Source organism: Vidua macroura, chromosome 20 (genome assembly GCF_024509145.1).
Source record: "Vidua macroura isolate BioBank_ID:100142 chromosome 20, ASM2450914v1, whole genome shotgun sequence".
NCBI lineage: Eukaryota > Metazoa > Chordata > Aves > Passeriformes > Viduidae > Vidua > Vidua macroura.
Genome location: NC_071590.1, coordinates 11,158,447 through 11,181,187, shown reverse-complemented (window position 1 = coordinate 11,181,187; position 22,741 = coordinate 11,158,447). Strand labels below are relative to the sequence as shown.

General features: G+C 56.7%; 1 protein-coding gene and 1 long non-coding RNA gene across 8 annotated transcripts in view; one reads left to right on the top strand and one right to left on the bottom strand.

Moving 5' to 3' along the window:
* Positions 1–22,741, bottom strand: part of RAP1GAP2 (RAP1 GTPase activating protein 2) — a 54,283-nt gene that overhangs the window by 21,740 nt on the left and 9,802 nt on the right. For 5 of the 7 annotated variants that reach the window (XM_053995249.1, XM_053995251.1, XM_053995248.1 and 2 more), the window contains one exon: positions 18,678–18,713. In XM_053995249.1, coding sequence (XP_053851224.1) covers positions 18,678–18,713 — 36 coding nt within the window. Of the gene's footprint in view, positions 1–6,037; positions 6,173–18,677; positions 18,714–22,741 lie in introns of those variants that run through there. The other 2 variants (XM_053995252.1, XM_053995254.1) reach the window with 1 other exon arrangement.
* On the top strand, positions 6,224–8,207 carry LOC128817101 (uncharacterized). The gene is made up of 3 exons (XR_008440108.1): positions 6,224–6,453; positions 7,944–8,000; positions 8,073–8,207. It is a non-coding gene; the product is annotated as an uncharacterized LOC128817101 (long non-coding RNA).

Below are 22,741 nucleotides of genomic sequence, written 5' to 3'. Positions count from 1 at the left end.
CTCAGGGGATGATAAATGAATCAGGGGGAAGATTAGCACGTCTTTGTCTGTGCACCGGGGTGCAGCCCTCAGGGATCCCCCTGAAGCGACCCCGGGGCCAGCGGGGACTCACAGCAGCCCCGCTCTGTGACCCAGTCCCCAGCTGACACTGAGGCTGCAAGTCTCTGCAAAGCCTGCAGCACAGCAGAGGTGGAGGTGCCCACGGCAGCGAGGACGGGCGCTGGGGACGCCGGGCAGCTCCCACGCACTCGCCCCTCCCTGGCACCGCAGGAGACGCGCAGCTCCAGCACCGACAGCCAAAGGTCACAGCGCTGTGTCCGCTCCCTAAGGGGGCGCCTGGCAGGTACCAGGGGGCTCTGCCCGCCCCCAGTGCCCACCCTGGCCGCGGCCACAGCCAGGCAGCAGCGCACGGGCTGGGCCAGAGCATCCTCCGGAGCCGCGGCCGGACACCGGCCTCTCCAGAAGGAAACGTGGGCATGACTTTAGTAATTTTATTTCTCTGTTTTTCTCATTAGGCAAATTAAGAGAGAAGGAAAAGAGAGAATTAGAATCCTGCATACTTAGTAAATCTAATTAAGAAAATACCTTAATGCGGTTATGGCAGGGCCGACTGCAGGGTTTCCGAATGGAGACTGAGATCACCCCAGCCATCCCAGCCCCCCAGGACTGGGCTGGGAGGGACCTGTTGCCAGCTCTTAGGGATGCAAAGCCCACCTGCCAAGGGCTGCTCTTCTGGCTCCTTCCAAAGAGGGAGAAAATGGGGATTTTCCCCTCCATTTTGGGGGGAAACCACGGACACCAGTGAGCTCCCAACACAGCAAGGGCAGGTGAGGTCTTTCTCTTTAAAGCATCCCTGATCACAGTCCTAAAACACCTTCAAATTAATATCCTGTATTTGCTAAACCCCATGGACATACTGAAATTCTGATTAAAAAGTCCTATTCAGCACGAGCCAAGGCTGCCTGGAGTGTCCCCATCCAGACCCTGACTCTGAGTGTGCACTTCTCTCGTGTGCTCTCAAGCCAAAGCCTAATGAAAAACCCCTAATGCATCCCACCTCCTCATTTTGTCCTAATGCATCCCACCTCCTCATTTTGTCCATCTGATCTATTTCCCAGACAGGCTCTAAATCAACACAGTACATTTAGATAAATCACAGGTGGGGAGGGGAGATGCCAGCATATTACCTGACATGGTGAAATGCTCCACATGTGGCTGGCTCTACCTCTGTCAAGGTGTGCAAATGAGATGGGAGCACCCCAGGTTACCCATATACCTGTGCTTCACTCCACAGATCAAACCCGGCCTAAGGAGGTACCAGACTCCTGCAGCAACAAGTTCTGCCTGTCAGATGCCTCATCCTTGAGAAGGTCAGCAATGACTCTCCTGTAAATTAACAGCCTCTATTTTTGGACTCATCATTTTTTATCCTTGATGGGCATCACCTTGCCAGCTGCTTCCTTTTTAGTTTGTTTAATATTCCATGCCCAGTCTCCCAAGTTTTCAGAGGGGACTGTGCTTCCATATCACTTTCCATGCTCTCCCTACCCGGGCTCAGCCCTGCCCACAGCGGGCAGTGGCAGTGGGGCACAGACTGCTCGTCCTCCCTCTGGGGGTGCTCCTCTCCATCCCCCACACAACTGGCACTGACCCCTGGCTCCCAGGACACAAGCACCAGGCAGAGTAGCACAGCCGTGGCCCTTGCCAGCTGTTCACAAATTGCAAAAAAAAAAAAAAAAAACTTAATCAAAACTGTGGGTTTTTTGCAACACAGACAAGGGCACCTTGCTGTGAGTTTACACCTGGAAATCTGCAGTAAGTGCCTGAATGAAGAACCTTGCCCTGACTTTGAGCAGCTCTCCACCCAATCCCAGGATGCCAGGCAGGCAAGATCTCGCTGCATCATCACTCATCCCACGGAGGACATCAGCAGAGGACATGCACTGCTGCAGGCTCCCACTGATGTCAGACAGTTGTGGGGCTCCAGAATCCCCCCCAGATATGGGTGCAGCCCAAGCACTCAGTGCTGCAAAGCTGCCAGACCCTTGGGCAGAGCCCCTGCCATGGAACATCTTCCATGGAAACTGATTTACCTTGTTATGTCCTGGCTCAGCTTAGCCCTATTCAGCAGCGTTGCCTTCTCACATTGAAGCCTGAGAGTCAGCAAAAAAAAGAAAAAAAAAAAAAAAAAAAGCAAGCAGCATTTTCTCATCTACATTTCTTGCAATAAATTACGTCTTTGCAAACTGCCAGCCTGCACCTGCACACACGCAGCGTCCCCGGCGCGCTGTCCTCAGAGCGGGACCGCAGCCCTGCCCAGAGAAAGGTGACATTTACCTGCCAGTGGGGCTGGCTTTAACTGCCCCTCCAAATAGCAAATACACATTGTTGAACAGTTCAGAGCGTCCCGCACTTGAGCAGGCAGGATCCCAGCTGCCTGTGCTGGCTGTGGGCTTCCTGCTGCTTGCACTGGCCATGGGGGTCACCCTGCTCCTTGCACTGGCCATGGGGGTCACCCTGCTGCCTGTGCTGGCCATGGGGGTCACCCTGCTCCTTGCACTGGCCATGGGGGTCACCCTGCTGCCTGTGCTGGCCACGGGGGTCACCCTGCTCCTTGCACTGGCCATGGGGGTCACCCTGCTGCCTGTGCTGGCCACGGGGGTCACCCTGCTGCCTGTGCTGGCCACGGGGGTCACCCTGCTGCCTGTGCTGGCCACGGGGGTCACCCTGCTGCCTGTGCTGGCCACGGGGGTCACCCTGCTCCTTGCACTGGCCATGGGGGTCACCCTGCTGCCTGTGCTGGCCACGGGGGTCACCCTGCTGCTTGCACTGGCCATGGGGGTCACCCTGCTCCTTGCACTGGCCACGGGGGTCACCCTGCTCCTTGCACTGGCCATGGGGGTCACCCTGCTGCCTGTGCTGGCTGTGAGGTCCCTGCTGCACCTCACATGCTCGTCCTTCTGGGGAGGGGGGGGCAGCAAGGAGCTGACTCCTGCTTTGCCTGCACCTCTACAGACACTGGAATCCTTCCAGCTGGCCAAGGGCTTCCCACTGGGCCAGGCCAGGCCAGGCCAGTGAGGCTAGATATGCAAGTAATGGTGAAAAGAAGTTTTTATCTTTTACAAAATGTGCTGCCTACTCTCCCTTGCAGGAACAGAGAAAGTGGCAATTTCCTGAAGATCTGGGTAAATCAGCCAAGGCACTTGCAGACATTTTCAGACCAGAAGGCTCGTCTGATCCTATTCCTGCCAAACCCGAGCCAGGAGCCTCGGGCAGCCGTTTCCGAGCTGATTCAATAATTTGCAAATTGCAGAGAACAGCTCCCAGAAACCTGCGCCTCCAAACGCCATGGCACTGGTGCCAAAGGGCAAGGGGAGGCTGTGATAGGAGAAGTGGCCCACACCAGCTCCCCCCTGTGAGAGGACAGCCACCAGAGCGTCGCCTCACTTGCACATGGGACAGTTGGGAAAATTCATTTAGATATAAATACAGTTCCAAATCCCTGGCTTTCAGAACCAAACAGGAGCAAGGAAAAGCCGGCGGCAGCAGCCACCCCCCCCAGACCTCCCCACTCCTCCCCTCCGGCTCAGGTGTGCAGGGGAGGCACAGGTGAGAAGACTGCAGGTGGAGGGGCAGGTAAGCATCACCCAGCTCTGCCAGGGGAGCCTGGTGTGCTGTGCTGCACTTTGCTGGGTTGCTAACAAGGAAGGGACATGGGCCACCACAGACTCTGCAGCTGCCACTGATCCTGCCAGGCTTGCATATGGCTCATAGAAAGCAAAATTCAATTGCAAATGCAGAACAAAGACTGAATGTAGGAGGGAAAAAAGCAAATAGGAGCAGGTGGAGGAACAGAGTCCCTTTTGACGATGCCGCTAGCAGTCCCTTCCTTTTCCTGCAGATTATGTCACTTTGATGGCCCTGGCAGCTTGCATAAGATGGAACAACCACCGTAAAGCACTGCTTGAATTCCTGCAATCACTCCCATGGAGGCTCCTCACTCAGTCCACGGCAGACAGAAAAAACCTCCTCAGGGTCTTGTTCTCCCCTTGAGAAATCTGTGTGACTCTTGTACTCAGTAAACCCTGCAGCAAGAGGCACACTGAGACGTTTTGTGCACAACATGATGCTGGGGAAAAAAATAAAAAGGAAAACCAGGCTCAGACATCATGGGGCAGATTCTGGTGCAAGTTCAGAGCCAGTTTTTTTCTAAGCACTCCAGTGTCATGTTGAGCTCATTCATAAAAACCTGGCACCTGGGGGAAAGACAACTCTTTGGCAAAGTCTTCATGGTGTGACTAGTAAAGCACTCCCTGCCCTTGAGGCAAATGCAGGATTGGCCAATGAGTTTCAGTGTGGACAACATCCCGAGGATCATTTGGGTCCCCACCAGTGTCACTCTGCACTCGGGCAGCCCCCACAGCCGTGAAAGCAGGAGGAGAGACTTCAGGTCACCCCCAGCCAGCCAGTCCCTCCAACACTTGCTAGCTGGTAGCTAGAGCCCATGCTCCAAGGGCAGAGCTATGGCTAGAACGGGCCTGGGCTAAACAGGACAAAACCCAAGGAGCAACAGCAGGGACAGGAGAGTGAAGCCCGGCAGGGAGCCCCAGCGCAGTCCCCACATCCTTCATTCCAGCCGGGAGTGTGGTACAGGGAGCCCAGCCACGGCTCAGCTCAGGTGAGCAGCCATTACTGCTGCTCATTCTGGACCTGCAGGTTGGATTTTTTCCAACTGTTCTGCTTTGATGATCTACCCAATACCCCAGCAAGGGAGACGAAAATATCTCAAACCAGCGACACAGGAACTCCCCAGGAATGCCAATGTTCAGTCTTTAGTGCATCACTGACATCCTGCTCTCCATGGCACCAGCTGTCCAAGGCAAAGTCCCAATGCCAGCAGCACTGAAAAATGGGGTACGAGCCCTGCAATCCACAACTGATGGTGGGCAAAAAGCTTCATCCTCAGTCACCTCACTCTGATTTTTCATGCTTATAGATTAGGGAGTGGTAGAATAGTTCACAGTAACTATTCCAATCGTTTCTTCATTCATTTCAGTTTGGTATAAAATCACAAACTGAACCAAGAAAAATAAAGAAACAAAAAAACCCTCAGCCTGCAGCATGTTGCTTCCACCCTGAAACAGAGGTACACACACTGTGAGGTTCGGGTGCATATTTCTGACTATTTTTAACATCGACGTTGCCAGAGCAGCAGTCCTGGAGGAGAAAACTCCCTGCCCGGGGCAGCCCGCACAGATCAGCGCGGGGTCAATCTCCGAGGCCAACAGCAACTCCCGTGCGGAGCGGGGGGAGCGGCGCCCGCGGAGCAGATGCCAGCTCGCAGAGCACTGCAAACAGGCCATTTCCTACGGCACAAAGTTGAACACGAAGTACAGCCCGTGGCTTCGGCAATGAAAGATGAAACCATTTGTCAGCTGTTCCCGCCGCAGACAAAGCTGCGGAGCCGAGTTACAGCAGATCTGCACGGGCGCCCGAGGGGCCCTGAGGATCGCGCTGCTCCTCCCGGTGTGCAGCAGCACCGGGTGCCGGGGCTCACCTGGCCCGGCGTGCGGCCCCTGCACGCACCCGCACTGACACGGCGGTCACACGCGCCCCGGCGGTCACGGTTATCCCGGTGCCCGGCTCCGCCGCCAGCGCACAGCGCGAGCGGGTCACGGTTACGCCGGTGCCGGCTGTCTGGTCCCCCGGCACCGCTCCGGCACACGGCACACACCGCGAGCGGGTCACGGTTATCCCGGTGCCGGCTGTCTGGTCCCCGGCACCGCTCCGGCACACGGCACACACCGCGAGCGGGTCACGGTTATCCCGGTGCCGGCTGTCTGGTCCCCCGGCACCGCTCCGGCACACGGCACACACCGCGAGCGGGTCACGGTTATCCCGGTGCTGTTTTCCAGCTCCCGGTACCGCCGCCGGCACACCCCCCGCCCAGTAATTCCATCCGCCGCTCCCGCCGCGTCCCCCCGCAGCCCCCGGGCTCTGCCCGGCCGACGGCACCGAGCGCTCCCCGCGGCGTCACCTCCTCTCGCTGCTCTGCCGGGAGCGGTGCAGGAGCCCGATCAGCACCACGGCCGCCCGCACCCCCGCGCGCCGGGACCGCGTCCTGCCGCCCGCCCGGGACATCGCCGCTGCCGCCGCCGACCGAGCGCCGGCACCGGCGGGGGCGGCGGCGCGTCCACGGCCGCGACCGCCCCCGCCCCGCGCCGCCCCGCGCGCGCCCCGCGCCGCCGGTAACGAGCGCGGGGCCGGTAACGGAGCCCCGCGGGAGCGGCTGCGGAACGGCGGCAGCTCTGCCCCGTCCCCTCGGGCCGGGGGTTAGGGTGTGTCCGCAGACCCCGGACACCCCCCCGGGCCGGCTCTGCGGGCGGGCGGGGCTCTGAGCACGTCACGGGCCCGGGGACCGGACCGGCCGCGGCACAGCCCCCGGTCACCCCGGTACGGAGGCTTTCCCGGCTTTCCCGGCAGCCGCGGCCCGGGCTCCTTAAGGGGCCAAGTGCCAGCACAGCCCCTTCAACCCCCACAGAGGGAGGACTCGCTCCTGCCCCACAGACGGGTTCCTCACCGCAGCAAATCCCCGCAGGACCTCTCGGCTGGTCCCAGCCTGGCCCTGCCATCCCTCTGCCAGGGCCGAGCATCCCTCCCCCCGGAGCCCAGGCTGCAGCAGCGGGACAGCACGGGGCCTCGAGCCTGCCCCTCACACCGGGAGCTGACACACAGCTCCCTCCAGGAAATGAGTTCTTTTTTTATTAAGTAAACTGTAAATTATCTACTTCTCACTTCAGCACCTTTCCCTGGAAGTCCTTGTTGCCATGGTGATAAAACACCCAGGTCCCTCTGCCCCCCTTATCTCACCTCTCTCCTCTGCCAGTTTAATTTTCACAGGAATTAGACACAGGACAAGCTACAGCACTTTGAGCTACTTCCTAGTCTAAGGGATGAAAGCACCATCCCTGCTGCCAGCAGGTGTGGGACCGTTCATGAGAACATCCACCCAGCACGGGGCAGGACACGGGCACCTGCCCAAAGCCTGCTGGCTCTCTGTAGCCTTGCAGCCATTAGGAACAGTCCAAACAATCCTCCTGCATCTGGTCCAGCACACTGCCCTGGGTGGGTTTAACCAGCCTGGCCTTAGAGCAGGGAGGGCAGAACCTCTCTGGCAGTGGCACACAGGTGCAGGGCTCCTGGGGCAGCTGTTCCAAGTGTCACAGCCAGGTCAGGGTTTGGGGGAGACCCTGCCACAAACAGGAAACTGTTGGGGGGCACACACAGGCTGCAGGCAAGCAAATCCACCACCCATTCAAGCAGGACCTGAGCAACTCCTGGGGAAAGATGGCAAGAAAGGCCCCCTGCTCCCCACCCACAGAGCAAGAGCCCAGCACCAAACAGGAGCTGCCTGGAAACCCCCAGCTGGGGCAGTCAATCATTAACAATGCATGGGGCTCCCCTGGCAAAGCCTGGAATAAATGTGTTTGCTCAGGAGAAACAGCTTGCAGAGGCCACAGACCACATCTGGCAGGGAGCAGCCGCTCCTGCTGCCTCGTCCTGCCTGTCACACTCCTGCTTCACCCACCTCCCCTGCCTGTCACCCTCTTGTCTACCACCCTTAAGGAGATCACCATAACCTCAGTTCTGGCCTTCTCTTTCTAAATGTTTCAGCAGAATCTCTAGCCAGAATGATTCTTTAAATGCAACAACAACAAAACCCCTATGGTTGCCATAATCTCTTTCTGTATCCTACTGTAAGTCAGATAAGTCAGCCGTGATGTTATTTTTGTCAACACACCACATGAATTCACCCCAGATGAACCAGACAGCGTTTCAGTGTCACCACAGCACCCATCCCGACCTACACCGTGCACAGGGAGCACTCCAGAGAGTCAAGACCCAAACTGAAACCCAAGATCAGTATTTTTGCTTTTCACCAGATCTCGAGGTCCCTGGGGAGACTGAGGCAGCAGCAATTCCAGCAGACAAGTGTTGAGGTACCCACTTCCCCACAGGAAAATGTCCAACTCATTCTCCAAAAATTCCAAAATTCATTTCTGTCTCCTCAGAACAACATCAGATGATGCCAAACTCTGAGTGGTGGTGAGAGAACATAAGTGAGTACAAGGAATGAATTTTGCTAAACCTGGGTGCTACCTGCACTGCCAAGCCTTTCAATAAAGTTTTTGATGGATCAATAGATCTCTTCCTGCAGAAAATATCTGTCTGCTTTCCTTCAAGCTGAAGCTATTAGTCTGACAAATTTCTCAGGCACAGGAAAAAAAAAAATAGATGCTATTTCTGTGCCAAATTACACCAATTCTTGAACTCGTTTCCAATTAATGGAGGGGGAGGGGGTTAATTTTAAATCTTTTTGCTCTCACATTAAACAGGCAGATTCGAATTTCATTGAGTCTCCCTCTCTGGAGACATTTTCCACATCTCCCCTCCCCTTTTCCAGACAAGGTAAGTATTAATCTCCTCTTGGTTTATGCTGAAGTGGCTTTGTATTGATTTTTAAAGATGTTCAATTCTCTCCTATTTGGAAATAGACAAATACTTTGAGCAGAAACTCAGGTTCCCTCTCCACCCAAACATGGCCCAGCCCACAATGGAAGAAATTGCATCTGGACTCACTGCAGCTGATTTGTAATTTATGGGCTGAGGGCAAGGCAATAGATGGTGAGGGCTGAGGTGGGCTGGGGGCCATGGGTTCCTAGGAGGGCTGGATGCTCACACAGGCAAAAGGAACCAGGACCTCCTGCCCCACAGGACATCCCCCCTGGCTGTGCCAGGCCCTGCAGAACCTGCCCTGTATTTCTTAGGTTCTGCCATCTGGTAGCTGCTCCAGGATGGAGCGGGGCAGGATGACAGGGGTACCTAGGAAGGCACACAAGGTGGGGCAGGGCTGGTCATCTGAAAGCTCCTGCCCTGCCTGTCTTCCCCATGCCTCACCCCCTCCAGCTCCAGCCAGCCTCCTGTTCCCACAGTGATGCCACCAAAGCATCCATCACCTTCCTGAATGTTTGCAACAGGAACGCCCTGTCAGGGCCAGCACCTCCAGAAGCTCTCCAGATGTCCCAAAGGACATCTCCTAAGACAGAACGCTGCAGCTCAAGACATTCAAAGTCTCCATCGTTCCTTTAAAACGTCAGTATCACCCTGTCAGTGACTAAATCACTTCCAGGGTAAGCAGTTGCCCCTGTTTTATGAAGAAATATATATCCCTTGAAAAATGGCCTGACATTTTTGCTCCAGACAAAGCAGTTTGGCAATGAACTAGGAAGCCTGAGGGGCTGGAGGGAGCGCAGGACAGGTCAGGACAATCACACGCCGTGATTAACACATCACCTGGCAGCCGTCTGGACACTGCTGAGAAAGAAGGATCTGAACACACCAGACTAGGACAAGACGGAGCCTTTATCCCTTAGGAGTACGGAATCTACCATGAATAAATGACACTATTAATATTATTATGAAGCCATTAATTTCTGTAATAACTTTGGCTTTTGTATAGACACTGCTGTGAGATGAAACCCCCTATAGGTGGGCAGCCCATCAATCTGCCTCAGCCACCTGCAGGGGCCTTTCCACCTGCAGAGGAGCCAACCCCGTGCTCACACCTGAGCTGCAGCCACAGCTGAGCCCCGCTCTGGTGACTCAGGGCTTCTCCGGCCAGAGGCACAGCGCTGCCTCATCAGGGAGTGCAGGATATGTCCCTGTCACCCTCTGTGCCTCCCTGGACAGGAGATATTTCTGGTTCCCTCGCTCACGAGGGACAGTGCCAGAAATACCCGAGCTATGCCAGGCATTTGCCACAGCCGGGCTGGAGGCAGGGCCAGCCCATCCCCGCGGCACCGTGCCTGGGCTGCCGGGGAGCCCAGAGATCTGCCCGGGGAGAGAGAGAGAGAGAGAGAGAGAGAGATCTGCCCAGGGCCCTTCCCCACCACCTCGGGACCCCTCACCTCTGCCCCAGGCACTCGCCCAGAGCCCCTCTGGGCACTGCCTCCCACCAGAGCACGGGCACCTGCCCTGCCCAGGTGGGGGAGCTGAGATGGGGCTGCTGAGCCAACACCAAGGACTGGGAGCCAGAGAGGAACAAAAGGAGACAATGCAGCACGGCCCAAAACCCAAAAATAGTAACTGTTTCCCTGCAAAGGAGCAGTCACATCCCGATTTCCCTGGCATGGCAGAAATGGATTTGGGAGCTTGCAAACGAGGGAGAAAGCGATTATAGTGTTTCAATCGGTGCTGCAGGAGGAGGAAAAGAGGGCATCCACTTTTACAGAAGTATCACAAGAAATAGAGCTTTAGATTACATTACATCCAGCCCCAAGTAATCTGATTAGAAATTTATTTTATGGCTTCAGTTAGAAAGACATGAAGGAAATCCCAGGAAAGCACAGAGCCAGCTCTTCCATGCAGGCAATGAAAGACAGAGCACAGTGAGCTTATCTCCCCAGAAATGGTGTGAGACGGGTGTGACACGCCACCAGCCACCCTGACACCACGTCATTCCTGAGAGATTGGATCGGTGTGTGCCAAGGCGTGGGGCAGCCCCAGCTCCCCACTCCCACCCCACACGCTGGCAAGGCCCCCCTGGCACAGCAGTGGCACAGCAGTGGCACAGCAGTGGCACAGCCCTGACGGCTCCCCGGGCCCGGCTCTGTGGCTCCTGTACAGAGGAGCAGAGCTGAAGTGCAAGAAAGCGGAAATTTACCTGCTGAGCTCGAGGAGGAGCACGCAGGGATGGGCTGGCCCTGTCCAGAGCCCATCCCTGTGACGAGTGCAGTCCAGCATCGACCTTCTGCCTGGCCTGTGGCCAAGCAGGGCCCATGAGTGCCCATCTCCCCAGCACAATTTCCAGCCCTCCCAAGCAACAGGCAGAAAGAGTGGTCAAAGCCACAACTAAAGAACAAAAATAAAAGAACTCTCACTGCAGAAAGCAGCTGAGGTCAGGTGGGCCTTGTCACTCTCCCCTGGGCAGAGGGGATGCTGAGGAGCACAGCTAAGGAAGGTGCTGGGAGCAACCCCTCCCTGTGCACCCCAGGCTGCCCCTGCTTGGGGGCACACAGTCTCCAGAGCACCCCAGTGAAAGGGCTCCTGGCTGCAGCGTGTGCAGGTGACACTGATCACCATGTGTGACAGACACACTCAACCAGACCAGCTCCGGAGGGGGTAAAACCTGAGCCATAGCCAGGCCAAGAACTTTAAGAAAGCCACCAAAGAGCAGTGACCCAAGAGCACCAGTGACAGGAGCCTGGAACACTGACCATGCCATCAACACACAAATGCATGAGTGAGTGGTGTACCAAGATGCATTTATCAAGGAACAAAGCAAGCTGTGGGTACAAGGAGTCTCTTGTACACCTCTCCCATCCATTGTGTGCCATTGGCCATGAGCCAAACACTATTCTGCAATTGAGACAGCCCAAGTGAGTCACCCTTGGGCTCTTCCTGCACAGCAGCCTGGCTGTGTGGTGGCAACTGGGGGCAGCATCAGCCACAGCACAGCTGACACAGAACGAGGTAGTCATAGCCATGACAGCAGCACAATTACATGGAAATTGTATTCCTGATAATTTGGGGTATTTCTCCCTGTGAACACAGGCCTCCTGAAGAGATGAGCTCCAAGATTTCAGCATCCAATTAAATTAGATCAAATCAGCAGAGGAAATTAGTCTTTACAGCATGAGCAGATCCTCTGAATTTTACTAGCAAATCAGTGAGCTAAATGTCACCATTCATCATTAACATCACTAATAAAGCCAGATTTGGGAGGCACAGCCACTCACCCAAAGCTTCCAGCAGCACCAGCACCCTGCTCAGCCCCCGCTCCTCCCTCCGCTCCCCGTACAGAGCAAAGACGTCTCTGAAGCCATTATGCCAATCAATCTCCACTGGAATCCTGCTGGAAGCTCAGGATTAGGCCCAAACTTTAGCCTCAGTGGAGCAATGCCCTTCCTGAGGATGCTGCAAGGGATGTGGGAGGAGGTGGTGGGCAGCGAGGGGGTCGTGGAACAGGTCCCAGTGTCACAGGGGGTGGCAGCAGCAGCAGCAGCACCTGGGCCCCAGGGACTCTTCTGGAGATGACACCATCTCAATTACCCACCTCCCTCACACACCTTGTTTGATGTGAAAGCATTAAAAGACATATAATTTGCGGAACTAAAACACAGGTATTATCTCTGACACATCCATACTACAGGGAACATTCTGAAGTCAATCACATCCAGGGGTTTCTGATGCTCTATAGATTCTTCCTTGCCTCTTGCTCCAAATAAGAAAATATGGAAAATGAAGCAGTTTTTAGCTGCAGACTCACCATCTTCTTCGTCAAATCACCTCACACTGTGGAACCTCATCAATGATCGGGAACAAGAGACCCAGATCAGCTTGTCAGGGCTTTAGAAAGTGGACTCTGCATTCCAAACTGGAAAGGATTAACACTATATTGTTGTAGGAGAAAGGAGCTGTCACGGTCCCTGGTGTGACACCAGTAGCATTTGAGAGGAACGAGACAGGACAGTGCCTGAAAGGACTGACCTTTGAGACTTCACAGAGACTCAGAATATAGCTCTGACCTATTCAAGTACCTGCCAACCTCTGCATGTCTCTTCTGGGTGGGAGCCTGAGCTGAGCCATGTTTTCACAACAGGCTTTAGAAGATGCGAGTTCCTTGGCTATGGCATGGGTCACCGAGAGCATCACAAGCCCCACTGGAAATAAAACAGCAGAGATGGAGAGGGCCATTTCCAGCGCAGGACCGTGGCACGGCAATGCCGCCGGGGGCCCGTCCCTGCCGGCCGCGGGGCTCGCCGGCGCCGCAGGAGGCCAGGCCCTGCCAACTGGCAGCAGGAGCGACAGCCGGCGGGAGCGGCGCGGTAATTAACAAAATTATCATCAGGAACAAACCACAGGCTTTGGCAGAATGCCTGCACTGCCACGCCGGCACTGCCTACCCTGCTCTGCGCTCCTTGGCCCGGCAGACATGGGGCTGCTCACGGTCCCCAAATCACACCCACCCTGGCAGTGAGTGGGCACATGTCCATGGCCAAGGGGAGGCCAGTGGGAACGTGGCCAGGGCCGAGGGGAGGCCAGCAGCCGCCCCGAGTGGGGAAGAGCCCCTGCAAACCCTGCCTGGGTGACCTCTGTGACTCCTGCAGACAGGGAGTGAACCCGCAGGCAGGTGGTGCATCAATCACCGCAGCCACCACGGCTCCCTCCACCCATCACGACAATATTTGCTCTCAGAAGGTGCCTGCTCTCCCAGCAACCACCCTGCGGCTGCAAACAGCGCCCAGCCTGACAGCCTATAAATATGGCAGGAGGAAAAACCAGCACAGTTTATTAGTGCTGAGACAGAGCTAAAAATAGACCCATGTGGGGCTGCTCAGTCCTCTGGGCAGATGTAATTGTGGATAATCTAGCTTTAAATATGGGAAGGCTGTCTGACAGCAACAACAACATTTTAGCATATGGACGGGGCGGCACTGCCGCTGCGCCACCTCCAACGTCACCGGGGAGCGGCGCTTGCACCGCCACATCCCAGCCCACCTCTTCAGCTCCGTGGCTGGGCCTTCTGCAGGAACAAAGCCTCGCATAAACCCAAATATCTACAGCAGGCCACTAAGAGGAAAGCACAGAGTCAAATACCAAGGGGGAGCATCAGTGGAGCTGTGCCAGTACCCATTCCCCTGGCCTGAAATTTTATATAGCTGAGGCTTACCAGATTAAATGGCTGAAACACTGCAAGTCCTCAGAGCTGACAGCACCTTCCTCCTCCTGTGAAAGCTTCCTCTGTCCCAGGCAGGCTGTGAGACGTGCTGGGAGGATGCTGTGTGGGTGCAGGGTTGGGTGTGGGCAGGCAGCCAGGGCGATAACTGCCCTTCCACGAAGAGGGAAGCGCTCCCGCCTGCCTGCCAGAGATAGCAGGGAGACGTTGGGACTGGCTGGATTTTGTAAATCTCCCACCAGTCCTTGGGCTGACGGGGAAGGACAGACCATGGCCCTGCCACCATCCTGGCAGGCAACTCAAGCAGGGCCAGTGGCAGCCACCAGCCGTGGCAGCAGCAGAGATCTGTCACCAACCCTGGGCACACACCTGCAGTTCCCTGGCACTGCAAGGGGCTTCATCCCAGCAGGAACCCAGCAAGAGACCTGCTGCCAACACAAGGACTCATTTTGCCTGGCACACCATGCCCAGCCATGGCTCTTGGAGCTGCCACGGCCCTGCACTCTGCTGGGTGCACAGCTAACACCCATCCAGCACTGACCCATTGGGAGAGACAGCCCGGCCTCGTTCTGCCCCTCCAGCTCAGCACTGCTTTTAACCGAGTTTAAAGTTTTCTGCAAGTCCAGAGCATTCCTTGCACCCTGGCCCTGCACGCTCAGTCCTTCCCAGGCACACTGGCAGGAGGGGGTCACTGCCAGGCTCCAGAACTGGGACAGCCATCCAGGACATGTTGCTGGTGGGGGTCATTGTTGGGGTTTACACTGGGCTGGCTCCAAGCCCGTCAGCAATGGAGAGGAGCAGTTCCAAAGACATGGAGATAGGAAGCCTCCCTGTGTGCTGCAGCTGGCTGCTTTGCAGTAGTTTTGACAGCATTTCCTTTGCATGTGCTTCTCAGGCTAAATATAATTGCTAAACATACATTTACATGCAATTATCCATTTATGAAGTGCTAATAAGTCAAAGGAATTTACTTAGATGCAATCTGCTCGCCAGACCTTGTCCTCACAGGACCCAAGCACAAACCTCCAAGATCAGTGCAATAGTCAGTGCAGCCAACTCTAAGATGCTAAATCATTCCCACATCTTCCCATTAACTCAGCTCCAGCCCATCAAATATTAAAGAGCCTCAAGCCTGGACACAGCTCTTTTTACAAAGATTGAGTAAATCTTTCATCTCTTCCCACCTTCATCCTCCTGCTCCCATCAGCAGAGGAGCATCACATGCTCTTTCATGTGAGTTCTGACTGCACACACACTGACTCCCAGTAATTGCTGTACATGGCTCCTCCATTCCACAGAGACATGATTATTTTGGTGCTATTTTTGCTTTATAAGGCTAAAAGAAGAGCTGACTCTGCCTAAAGGGGGGGCTTTTTTTACTGATTTTTTTTGTTTAACACTCTGTGGTTTCTCAGTACGCCCCATCAATACCAATGAGCAAATAACCAGAGCACAAAGGCTGAGGAGCTGTCAGCAGGTAAAGGGCTGGTGAACCCCCCCATGGGACATCACCCTACCAGTTTGTTCCACAGAGGAGGAGGAAGGGCCCCACGAGTCCCCATCCCACTTTTCCACCTCCAGCATCCCCAGTACAAGGACTTTACAAGGCCAAGGGGGCTTGAGGGTCTCTGCCCACTTTCCTGGGGACTCCTGCGCTTGCTGGGCTGCTGTGAGAGGCACCTGGCTGGCTCACCTGGCCAGAGCTGCTGTTTGACGTGCAAAGATCCTTTGCAGGCTGATGTTTTCTCCGGGGTGACCTTCCCACCAGGGAAGCAGCTTAGCTGCCATCTGGCTCAGGTCTTCCCTTCCCGGCAGCACAACCTGACCTCAAACACCCCGTGTTTGACTAGGACTGCATGGAGCCGTGCCCCCAGGAGAACCAAGGGGACCCCAGGAACATGGAGACACTTCCAGCTCCCTACAGAGACTTCATGTGACACAAGAAAACAGCAACACCAAGCCAAGGCTGGGGAGCTGCTTCTGGACACGATTCCCCTTTTGCCAGCCCAGGGGATTCAGCAGCTCCAAGTGCTTTCCCCTGAAGTGGGTAAGGAATACAAAAATGTAACAGAAAAGTAGGGATCACAATGGAATTGGTCCAAACCAGACCCAGGGTCTGCAAATGCCAACTCCCATTTACTGCCCAAGTGTCTCAGTCTCCATTCCACAGCTCCCTGAGGCCAGCCCCAGTCCCAGCAGCTCTCAACAGCCCCAGCACCCGAGCACATCAGCACCAGTGCCTGCTTCCACCCTTGGGGACGTGCACCCCTAAAAACAGCAGAGTACTCCCAAGCCCTCTCCCAGGCTCTTCATCCCCCAGAGACTGCCTTTGGGCAGGAGCATATCTCAGCTCCCCAGAGCAGCCCCTGGCTCCCCACAGCAGCCAGAGGCTCAGCTTCCTCCTGCCACAGGACAGTGGGCTCCAGAGCCAGGGCTGGCCCACGGCCAGGACACTCAAACCCGAGTGGTGGGACGGGGCACACCAGCTCCTGGCTGGGCGCCGATGCTCTCAGGCTCCTCTGCCCGGCAGGCACGGGCATGGCACAGCTCCCTGGGGCAGAGCCAGACCCACACTCCAGAGCTCCCCGGGTGCTTCACAGAGGCCGAGCTGTGTGGCTGTTTGGCAGCAGCTGCCGGGAATGCCCGAGCCCTGTACAACACCTTCCCTGGCACCTTTGCCTGTCACCAGGGGGGTCAGCTGAGCCCTGCCTGGGCTCCAGGGCTCCCCACCATCACCTCTCCCGACGCTCCCACTCTGCAGTGCCTACTCGCGCTCTCCATCCCTCAGACACATTGACGGTTATCATAGGAACGAATGAAACCCGAACTGAAGAAGAAAACGGAGAGACAGGCAGAGGGAAAACTGCTCTGATGCCCCAGTGCCACCAGTGGGTGAGTTTATCCTGACTCTGTGTGGGCGAGTTTGTCCCATGGAGGAGAGCCAGGGCGTGCCCTGCACCTCTCAGCCGGCTCTGGGGGGCCACATCAGGCACCGAGCGCTGGGGCATCAAAGCAGTGGCCACCCGGCCGCCCAGCCCTCTGCCAGGCAGTGCCGATGTCTGCAGCAGCACGAGGCTCCCTGAGGTGCTCCAGGGCATGCGGAAAGCAGCTCAGATTTTCGGAAATAACTTATACAGGGAAAGAAAACTTCCGATGCCTGGTGCCTCTGTGCCACAGGTTAAACCAGGACACTCCGACAGAGGCTGCAGCAATAACAAGAGGGCGCTAAAAACCCAAAAGTTTGGGTTTATAATATTTTTATAGTTTTAAAAGCTTTTACAAATACGAAACGTGGCTCTGGCTGAGCCCCAATTACAGAACCACTTAATGAAGCAGCCTACCCACCGACCAGAAGCACCACGGGGCTGCGGGAAGCACTAGCTGCAAACAGCAGTGGATGTTCATCAAAAGCGCCAAGGAAACTCCCTCCTCTGGCCAGGGCAGGAAAGGAAGAGCTAGAGGGAGAAACGTGGCCCCAGAAACTCACCCTGCCCAGGCAGAAGCGTGGCAGCGTGCCCACAGCACTGGCACAGCATTCCAAGCATTGGCTGCCTGGCACGGTGGAGGCAGGAGGGTACAGGGGGTTTCTGCTGCAGAACTGCTGCAACGGCCTTCGAAAAAAATCAGGGCACAGTGTACAGCAGAGTGCAAAGAGCAGCTCCGTCCTTCTCAGCTTCACGGAAAAAGGAAAGTCTGCAGAGAATTCCCTCGGCTCCCTAAACAGTAAGCATTGATTTAAACTTCTCATTAGTTCAGCACAACCTGAGCAATGAGCGCAGGCCAGCGGTTCTGCTGTGCCATTTACAACGGGCATTTGCCGGCTCGTTCAGGCAGCAGCTCCCCCAGGCTTTCCGGATACTTTTCCATTAATGAATAATTTGCACAATGATTATGGAGGGAAACCGCATGAGCCATCACCCCATGCATTGCCTGGAGCCCAGGGGAGGCTTGCCCAGAGCATTTCTGTATCAGCACAGGGTGTAGCTGATAGCGCTGGAGCTGCACGTCGTGCTCACAACAGGGAACCCGACCCGGGCTTCCAGGAATCCGGGACCCAGAATCCAGGAGATGGGAGGATGCACTACAGCGGGAAGGAAGGGATCAGTACCCAGGATGTGCAGCCAGGAGGACAAAGCTGGTGGGAACAGGAGGCAGGTCCCAGACAGCCACAAGTGCTGGGGGAGCAGAGAGCACCGGTGCCACCACTCCCAGACCTTCACCACCTTCTCTTCCCCATCAGCCGAGGACACACCCCAGCAGGGATGGTGACCTCACACAACTCGCTCCATCACAGCACAGGACCTGGCCCAGCAACCACCTTGCCAGAGCTGCACAGCCCACACCACCCAGCAGTGTCAAGCAGTGTCCGGCAAGTGGCAAATCCAAGATGGACCCACCAAGCAACACTGCCAGTCCACAGACCCTCCTGGACCCCATAGCATCTCCACACCCTCCAGAGCAGTGCCCAGAGCCCCTCAGCAGCACAGGAGAGGAGCTGGGTCACAGACAGGCACTCACTGTTCCACCGACACTCACCACTTCTCCAGATTGAAAAACAAAATACAAAACCTCCAGACTTCACTGGATTTACACCCAGAAGCTCCGTGCCAACCTGACCTACTGATTCCCAGACCCATTACCCCCGAGGCAGAGCTGGTGCCCTGTGGGTTGCCCCACGCACACCTCAGCCCGCTGATCTCACAGCGATCGTGTCACCGTGTTTGCTGTAATCTCCCAGTGCCTGATTCACTTCAGGCTTCCAGGAGAGCAGACTGTGGGACATGCACGAACACAAGTCCTGGAGTGGGCGGACATGGCTGGACTCCACTGCACCAGCTGGAGCCCAGCTCCCAGGAAAGCATCCTCCACACACCGAGCCAGCTCCCAGCACCACGCACCCCACGGAAATCACTGCGCGAGAGAAGAGCCAGGTACTCACTTGATCTTCAGGCTGGCCAGCATTTTCTTGTCGATCCTGAGGAGAGAGCAGAGGAGGGTGTTACTGAGGCACAGGGGCTCCAGATGTAGCTGGGAGGGGGCTGGGTACTGGGGGCTGCTGCCAAACACGACCTCAGCACATGGTTGGAGGTGCCAGCGCTCCGGCTGACACGATGATCGTCACAGAAAGATTTCATTGGAAAACAAAAGCAACCAAGATTTAACCCAAAATGAAGTCTGGCAGCAAGCAAGAAAAGATCCCCCTAGGTGTTTCCTGGTGCAGAACTGCTGCCTCCCAATCTGGAATGCCAAAGGTGAGCTGGGAAGCAGAGGAGGGCATCGCCTGTGTCCCAGCTCTCTCCAAAGCACAGCTGCCACAAACCACGTGTTTACAGATAATGGACCTGTGGCAGCCCTGCCGTGCAGGGAAGATCCCCCCGAACCCCACATATTGCAACCCGGCCCCAGGCAGACAAAACACAGAGCAGCCCCATCGCTGCCAGCCCTAGCTGGCTCATGTGGGACCAGGAGCCCCAGTTGCTTCACTCATTCTGGCACTGGTAACGAGTGCTCGTCTCCTCAGAATCATTGTGGTTACAGTCATATTAATATTAATTAATGCAAATCATAGCAATGTCTCAAAATGCAAAACAATGTCTTTTGGCAGTCACTGAAAATGCTCTGTTATCTGCCACATGGAATCAACTCCACATCTCAAAAAAAGACCAAACAGCAAAATAACACCCCCAACACCCTCTTGTTTTGCACCGTGATCACAGAGAACACAGCATGGCCACAGAAATACAGCTTCCCCCCACTTGCAGCTTTACCTTCTCCACCCCCAGGCTGGGTGCTACTGTCAGGAGGGGGCTGCACCCACGGGTGGCACAGGGGGCCGGGTCCTCGGCACTCTGTGCCACAGGCTGAGCCTGGCAGGCACTCGGGCACAGGAACCATTACCTTGCCCAGGGTCCCTCACTCGCAGCAACCTCACCCTCACAAAACCCCACGGGAGCTCTGTTCCAGGCATTTCCCCAAGCATCAGCTTCCATGCTCTGCTCTGGAGAGCCAGCATACTGCTGCTCCTAAAATAGATCTAGGGCACCTGCTATTGTGACTTAATGCCTTACAAGTCTGCCCAGACCTTGTTGATCATTAAACCACGCTGAACATCAGAGCATGCTGGGGAGCAGAGCTGTTTCCAAACTCAGTGGCAAAACAGCTCAGGAGCAGTGAGTGGCTGGGGCAGCTCCCGTGGGACCTGTCCCTGAGTGAGGGCTGCACGAGCGGCTCCATCCAGAGCCACAGGAATTAAAACCAGTTGTTGTTATTTGGCCTCTTAGAGTGAGAAGGGGAAAAAAGAAACAACAACAACAAAAACAAACAAAGAAAAACAAACAAACAAACAAACCCCCCCTCAAAAAAAAAAAAAAAAAAAAAAAAAAACCACACACAAAAAAACCCACACAGGAAATAAACTCCACGTTTGGGAAACCGCAGTTGCAGTGTGACTGTGCGAGCCGTTTGTCCGCCCTGCCCTGCCCTGCCCTGCCCCAAAGGCGGCAAAATGAAACTGCCCACATCCCACAGCGCTGGGGCTCCCCGGCCTGGGCAGCTCCAGCTCGGGGCAGCACTCGCTCACTCACAACGGCTTTGCACACCATGTGCGTCCCTACAGCCAGACTGGGGGCACCACATCTGCCCCCGAAGATGGGCACACCGCTCCGGGACCTCGCTGGCAGCAGATGCAGCTGGTGGAGAGTTTAAAAAACAGCAATTTCCAGTCTAGCAGAGGCTGGAAATAGCGAGTGCAGCCACAGCGGGAGGCGGCTGGGTGTGCCCAAGCACCTCACACGCAGCCCCCCAGGAAGGGCGGGCCGGCCGGGACCGTGAGAAGATGCAGGTGTAGGTCCGGGGCTGTGACAGGTCCCTTCTTTTCCAGCACACGCCCAGGGAAGGACTCTCCGGGCAGCGCACAGGGCTTTCCAGGCGGCGCCTTCCCCAGGGACCCGGGGAGAAGCGCACCGACCCCCCTGGGGCTCCCCCCGCCGCTCTCACCATTCAGATACGGGCGCGGTGTCTAAAGAAAAGCCCGTGTCCTGTTCCCCCAGCCCCAACTGCAACGGTGGCACAGCCCCCCAGAGCCAGTGCAGCCCCCCAAAAGCCGCCCCAGCCCCCAAAAGCCAGTGCAGCCCCCCACCAGCTGGCTGAGCCCGGGTTCCCCAGTGACTCTCCAGCTCGTGATTTTCTTTCCCCCGCAACTGCCAAAGCACAGCAAGAAAAAAGACAGAGCAAAGCCCAGCTGGCCCTGAATGCCCTGCCAAGGAGGGCCCCAGCTCCTGGGATGCCCCCGGGCAATCAGGGCCCCAGAGCCACTGCTCGCAACAGCAACCGTGGGGCAGAGCTGTCCAAGAGCTGCGATTTGGCCACCATGAGCCCACATATCACAAAACCTATTCGTACAGAAATCTATCCAAGTGCTCCCTTCGCCTCTTTAAGTAAAGAAAACCCAATCTGGCCAAGGCAGCTCTCTTGGCTTCAGCGAGGCGTGTGCTCCATCCCAGGGGACCCTGCCGAAAGCCTTGGCGCTCCAGCTGCCCTCCCACTGCCCCCGCGGTTACTCAGCGTTTCCCCCAGCCGGTCTCAGGCAGCTCCAAGTCCAGGACAGCACGTTCCCCTCAAAGCCCCGGGGCTGCCACTGTCCAGTCCCAGCCGCTGCGGCCACTGCGGAACGGGGAGGGTGCAGAGCAGCCTTTTGCCCCAAACACCATCGCAGCCATAACAGACTTGGAACCGGCATAAAACACCCCGGAGAGGAGACCTGAAGAGAGGGCAGAGGGAGAACCGTGTCGTCTTCTTAAGCTCTTTCCCTACAGATGAGCACCTCTCAGAGGGAAGAGACAGGAGCAAACAGTCCCGCTGAACTCGGGGTGCAGGCAGCAGCCGTGCTGCTCTGCTGAGGACAGACAAGGAAGGGATGACTCCTGGAGGTGCCAGTGGTGCTGGAAACCTGCCTTGGACCAGGAGGGAGCTTGCTGCACACCCCAAGGTGCCTGTAAGCATCGCTGTCTGGGTGCAGGAGGAGCAGGCAGCAGGGAAAGTAGCGAGAGAAAGGTGCGGGGGCAGACACTCTTGCAGGTAACGTGCCCCCAGGAAGGTCCCCTCAGTGCCCATCACCCGCAGAGCTCACGAGGTCCTGCCGAAGGGCTGAGGCTGTGCCAGGCTTCCTGCGGGCACCGGGGCAGGCAGGTCCTTCCCGACGCCCGCATGCTCGCGCTGGCACGGGCCGGAGGGAAGGGCTCCGCCGCGGGGGCACCGCGCCGCAGCGCCCGGCGATTCCTGCTCTCCAAGGGGGGAGGAGAGCTCCTCACACGGCTCCCAGCACAAGGAGGGAGGAAGGGGAAGGCACCCACCAGCCGTAGCCGCCGAAGGAGACGCTGCGCTTCCTCTGGAACATGCTGGTGGCTCGGTGCCGCCAGGGCGCTGCGGCCGCGGGGCAGCGGCAGCCGCTGGCACGGCCGGAGCGGCGCTTTCTGCCGGCGCCGGGCGCTGTGCGGCCCGGGGGGACCCCAGCACGGCCCGGGGGGACCCCAGCACGGCCCGGCCAGCCGCCCCAGCGCAGCAGCGCATGCACACGCGCACACACAAACCCCACCAAAAAAAAAAAGTCATTTCCTTTTCTTTTCGTGGCCGCAGGCTTTTCGCAACCTCACGCTGCAAATATCGTATTTCTCCTAATGGCAGGACCACCAGCAGTGCCGCATGGGCAGCGAGGCTGAGCCACGGACACCGTGTCACCCACGAGCATCGTGCCCTGCGGCTGCCCAACCACCCAGGCCCGATGCAGAGGGTCACTGGTGGCAGCGGGGTGGTCTGCCTCTTCCTCCTGTCCCCGAAATGGTAGCGCTGCAGTCACAGCACCAGGCTGGCTCCCTGCTAGGGGAACCTCCTCCCACCCCTCCAGTGCCCCTCAGGGGACATCCCACTAAAGGCATCAAACCTCAGTAAGCAAAACCCCATCACTTTGTCTCTCATGGCAAACAGATCACACCATCCCCGAGCCCA